Source organism: Alnus glutinosa, chromosome 3, assembly GCF_958979055.1.
Source record: "Alnus glutinosa chromosome 3, dhAlnGlut1.1, whole genome shotgun sequence".
In the NCBI taxonomy this organism is placed as follows: domain Eukaryota; kingdom Viridiplantae; phylum Streptophyta; class Magnoliopsida; order Fagales; family Betulaceae; genus Alnus; species Alnus glutinosa.
In genome coordinates, this window is record NC_084888.1 from 13655190 (window position 1) to 13660673 (window position 5484).

Genomic DNA, 5484 nt, shown 5'->3' on the forward strand with positions numbered 1-5484 from the left:
TACATTAAATTGAGAGATTTTAAACTTTACGAAAAAAACATTACAAAAGGGGCGACAATTCATGGTAAGTGAAGTTTCTTTTCTTTTTTTTGTTTTATAATTTATTATTTTTTCCTGAATGGCATTGTACGTAAAAATGTTATTGTTTAGTGGTGTAAAAGGAATTGAGCTAAAAAGAGTAGTGTATCTCATGGTTATCCTATTTTTAGCGGGAACGAAACGGTTGGATGAGAGAAACAGAAGGGTCTATCAATGGCGGGTATTCCTTCTACTCTCTTTCTTAACACTAGCTCTCTTTTTTGTCACTCTCAAAGGTCATGCAGAGCAGTGAATTCTTGTTTCGTCGAAAAGCGTGCTCTCGTTCGTTGCTCGGCCAAGAAGAAACTCGGTTTTATGGATCAAATTCTTGATTATATCGAAGGTACGGTTTATATGGTCATAGTTGTTCCGAAATTGTGAATTATCAAAGAAAAAAGTAAATGTAATCATTTAATTAATATTATAATTAGGACATTAAGTTTTGTTACACTTTGTCTTGAGATCTGCCTGCTTGTTTTTTATAGGGGGTCCCAAGTTGAGGAAATGGTATGGGGCACCAGATATCCCCGCTAAAGATGGATCCGATGTTGAAGATGATGATCAATCAGGTAGTCCATGAACGGTAGTTCGGGGATGTTTATCTCTAAATTCCTTTTAAGATTTGAAAGAATTCTGAATTATTCATTGAAAAGACAGAAGTAGAAGAAGTCAGGGACGCAGTTTTGGTAACTGACGGAGACAGTGAGATAGGCCAGGTGTGCGTTGCTTTTGAACCCAATTGCTTGTTAACATATGAGTAGCATATTGAATCTTAATTTTTTTGGCATTGACAACCGAGTCAATTGTTAAGGTCCTAAGCATTGATCCAAAAGTCCTAATATTGTTGGATATTGATTTGATTAAACTTTTAACCCTTAGGGATCGTAACATTTCACTACGCTTTCGAATCTGACATCTACAGCGACCCACTCTATTAGTACTGACCCAATGGTAACCCTTTTTTCTTTTGGCGGCTCCATTCACCCATTAATAATCAATGACTTAACATTATGCCCATATATAATACTAAGCCATTAATTCAGTTTATAGCCCTCCTTTTCCGTGACTCAAATCCCTGATATAGTGCCTACTCTCATACCAATTGTTAAGAGCCTAATCCTTGACAACGTCCTAGGACTGATGGATACTGATTTGATTAAACTCTTAACCTCGAGGATTGTAACATCAACTTGCAAAAATATTATTTGGATAACTTTATGAGGATCAAAATGCCAATTGAAAACTTTAATCTTTTCGTCTGTATATGATGTACAATTTTTGAATTTGTATCTTTGCACCCATATATGGGCAACTGTGTGGTATGATTGGAGTAGTTTCTTGCTGTTTAGCGTAGAACTCTTAAATGGCTTACAGTATGTGAATTCTGAGCCTCGGATTATCTAGCTTATGTAGATGGTAATATTGTCTTTGATTGTCAAAAAAACTCGGGTTAAAGCACTGGTGAAGGATAAGCGGGCTGCACTTGAAGCCTTCGGAACTTATGTTGAGGTGGGTGGATTTCTGAGTTTCAGTAAAATTACTCATAGGTGGTCCTAGTATCTTGGCAGTAGCTTTTCCTAATATTTCTTGGTTACGTATGCAGTCAATGGCTGGAGATGCAAGTGACAAACCATTTCTAAGGAGAGCTCTAAGAGGAGTTCGCACAATAATATGCCCAAATGTATGCATATCTGAATCTAGCTTATTGATTTATACATTCCATCTTTACTAAAACCATACTCAATAGCAAAACGTCTAGACAGACTATAACTATCACACAAAGTGGTAGTACTTCTGATTTTCTGAGGTTCTGTGGCTTGCCAAATGTACACTCTTATTGACCCTTCTACTGATTTGATTTGAATTTGCCATCCTTATTATCCGTGTGTTTCCCATTATGACTGTTGTTCCTGTTGTGCTGGTGAGCATGATCTTGTCATTGTAATTGCTTAAGTAAGCGTTCTTATTGGAAAAGTAAAAGCCAGGTTATGGGGGGAAAAAACCGTTAGGTAAAATCTGCCAAAACCAAATATGTAAGGAGGTTGGCAGCTGGCATGTACACGCAAAAAAATGATATTGAGTGTCAATGTTTGCAAATATGAGATGTCCGATGCAATGGCCAGAAAGAACATCACGTGTGCCACAGGCATTGATGTCTAAAGCATGTACTATTACCTGGCATTTAGATATAGGCGTTTCCACCACAACCAAAATCAGTCTCCTTGTCGCATGGTTGTAACTTATTCTCTTCATCGATTTGATGTAATTGGTTTGATGCCTTCTTTGAAACTCGAACTATGCAAGCAATAGCTGTACATGCAAAGTCAAAGAAATTCTCATCTTGATTATATTTTCTACAGTTTAATTATGCATAGCTATTTATTTTTAGATTAATCATCTTTCTCTGTTACTTCAGGGCATTCCTGTTAGTTAAGGTCATCTTGCCTTTCTACTTAAGAAGAATTTCCAATGTTTTGTCAGGAAGGTTTCTTATCTAATGTTGGGGCCTTGAATGGGGTGCAACATCTAATTCTCTTGTCTCAGGTATCTCTCTTCCTCTCATTTGTGATTCTGTAAACATGAAACATCACCAATTTAAGTAAATGCTTGTTTGTTATTGTGGTTTGATAAGGTTGCAGTTGTCTGCTTATAAAGGTGCTGGTGGCATTCAAGGTCTCATGAAAAGCAATGCAAGAAAATTGGCTGAGCAAGATGAATTGATGCTGATAGCCTCAGGAATCCCTTACACCATCATCAGGGCTGGGTTGTTAGAAAGCACTCCAGGTGGAAGACAAGGTTTTAGCTTTGAAGAGGTGTTGCTCTTCTTCTGTTACAACGGACAGGATCAAACTTCAATTTTAATTTCTAGTTTTTGGACTGCGTTACATTTACTTCCTTTTTCTTTCTACTGATGATTGTTCAGAAGAATAAGAGTGACTGCTAGTTTCTATGTGAAACAAACTTAAGCCTGTTTGTTCGTAACTCAATAAATGATGGCAATCAATTTTGTACCGACTTTTAAAAGAGATCCCGACCTGAAATTCACTTATGAGACAGCTATATGTGTTGGTCATTGCAATGTGTTTTAGCTGTTATACAATTCCTGTCAACTGGGAACCCTATTTTCGTGGGTCATCAGGAAATTGCAGGATAGTAAATTATCCCATATCATTCTCTGTAGTGTTAAGATGCGCAGACTTACTGTTTCCAAGATCTTTCTAGAGCAAATATAGTCATAACTAAAACTGATTGTAGAGATTGAAATAGATTCAATATCCAAAAGTAATGTAGTTATTGTAGAATAAGCAATCAGCCAAACCATTCTTATGTTGGATGCAAAGGTACTACATTTTCTTCTTTCCCTGGTCGGAATATATAACTGAAAAAATTTAGGGGATTGACAAGCATATGGAGGATATGAACAAAATTACCTTACAAGATAAAAACAATGAGGTCTTTTTGATTTCTATAGCTGAGTATCAAACTTCATTTAATGTTCTTCATGACAGGGTATTGCTGAAAGGGGAAATCTTAGTAAGGAGGATGCTGCCTTTATTTGTGTGGAAGCTGTTGATGCAGTCCCACAAAGAGGATTCATATTTGAGGTTGGTAAACAAATATACATCCAAATTCATTGACAGAAACTGATTTGATTGGCCATTTCTTAAAAAATTTGACAGATGAAACTCCTCTAATGTATCAACTGTCGGCCAGACAGCCAAATATGCAATTTCTTAATGATCACTTTTATTATCTTGTTGAAGTAGTTGAAATAATCCTGCCTAGCATGTTGCGTGAAGTGGACCAACAGTCTAATCCTTGGTTCCTGTCTAACATATACACTTATTTGAAGGTACACCAAAACAACAAATAAAAATGGAGTCATTGCTATGAAAAGCAGTCATCACCAAGTTGGTGCGCTAAAACAAGTTGTAAACTATAGAATAGTTTGAGGATACGAAGTCAATCCATTTCATTGGCATACTAGAGACATTAGGATATTTTCTTGTCCATTACAAAACAACCACCTTATTCATTTATTTCAACCATGTTATTTTCTTCTTCATTTTCTTGGTAACTGGGTTATCCATTGTTCTCTGCTTTCTGTGGCAATAGGTGGCCAATGGAGACGAGAAGGTTTCAGATTGGCAAGAGTGTTTGGCTAGATTGATGGAGAAAGCAGAGCAGCAGCTTCAATAATCACACACATAGACGTGCCACCTGTTTATTTTGAATTGAAATGATTTGAATTAGAAGAAAGGGCTTAGAAGTGAGTTTGTTTTGCACATGAACTGCATAAACAGTAATGATGGGAAGACTGATGATCCAGAGAAGAACGTAAGAATTAATGATTTAATGCTAAATTTCTGATTTCAAGTAGTTGTCACTTGTCAAAGCCCGACAATATAACAGGCTACATCCATTTTTTTCCCTTTTGTTTTGATAAATCATGCATCATCTTGTCTTTGAATGTCTATCACCATCATAAAACGATATTACAAGATGGTTTTTTTTTTTTTTTTTTTTTTTTTTGTGGGTGTGTGTGTAACTAAGTCGTACGAAGTGTGGAGAGTTCACAGAAGCTGCATTTTATTACAGGCTACACAAGGTTTTTTTTTTTAGAATTTTTAGAATTTTTTTGTTTTTGGAAAAATTATCAAATTAGTCATTGGGGTTAGACTTGTATCAAATTTATTCTTGGGGTATAAAATTATGTTAAAGATCCTTGTGATAAGATCTTGTATTTTTTATTTAAAAAAAAAAAGAAAAAAAAGTGGTTCGGAGTGGCCAATCACCCCCAAAAGCCGGCTTTGAGGGTATTTAAACCACCTTCAAAGGTTATATGGGTGGTTTAGTTACTCCCATAAAAGACCTTTGGTAGTGGTTGAACTATACCATAGGCCTTTGAGGGTGGTTGGCTGCCCCAAGGGTTATAGAGATGGTTTCTCCATCCCTAGAACTAGTTTTTAAGAGTAATTAAACCACCCCAAAATGTTTTTGAAGGTTATCGGCCTGCTCACAAAATCAGTTTTTGGGACTAACCAAACCACCCTAAAGGATCTATAGTGTAATGCCCCTACCGAATAAAGGCGATAATGATTGTGATTATCCATGTAGCGCTACAACAATCCCTTGATTTACACAACAGCGGAAACATGCTATAAATTTAACATATTGCATGTGAAACCACAAACTTACCCATATTATATCTATACCAGAGCGCTAGAAAATATAAATGCATCAACTTATCTTAAGTACAATACTGACACTGTTCATATCCACAGTTTATTCAAAGATTGTACAACATCGAAAGGGCACGCAAGCCCACACAACCTACTTCACAAAAGCCAAGTCCCAACAACGTGGAACTTCAAAAGCTCATTCTACGTTCCTACATGTCATTTC

General features: G+C 36.3%; 1 protein-coding gene across 3 annotated transcripts; it reads left to right on the forward strand.

Annotated features, from left to right (window-relative positions):
* Positions 1-219: 219 nt before the first annotated feature.
* On the forward strand, positions 220-4458 carry LOC133864438 (uncharacterized). 3 transcript variants are annotated; one of them, XM_062300772.1, is made up of 9 exons: positions 220-421; positions 564-647; positions 736-794; positions 1492-1587; positions 1682-1759; positions 2560-2622; positions 2718-2891; positions 3588-3683; positions 4195-4458. In XM_062300772.1, the coding sequence occupies exons 1-9, from the start codon at positions 253-255 to the stop codon at positions 4276-4278; spliced, it is 903 nt and encodes a 300-aa protein (XP_062156756.1). In that variant the 5' UTR covers positions 220-252; the 3' UTR covers positions 4279-4458. The 3 variants fall into 3 exon arrangements, with proteins under 3 accessions (XP_062156756.1, XP_062156758.1, XP_062156759.1); XM_062300775.1 differs by having other exon boundaries at positions 371-421; positions 732-794; XM_062300774.1 differs by lacking the exon at positions 736-794 and having other exon boundaries at positions 1535-1587.
* The last annotated feature ends 1026 nt before the right edge of the window (positions 4459-5484 follow it).

Bases quoted from the DNA above. Each gene is read 5' to 3' on its own strand.
- LOC133864438 (XM_062300772.1), top strand. From the start codon at position 253: ATGGCGGGTATTCCTTCTACTCTCTTTCTTAACACTAGCTCTCTTTTT. The intron at 795-1,491 runs GTGTGCGTTGCT...TAGCTTATGTAG, and splicing joins GAGACAGTGAGATAGGCCAG to ATGGTAATATTGTCTTTGAT. The intron at 2,892-3,587 runs GTGTTGCTCTTC...TCTTCATGACAG, and splicing joins AAGGTTTTAGCTTTGAAGAG to GGTATTGCTGAAAGGGGAAA.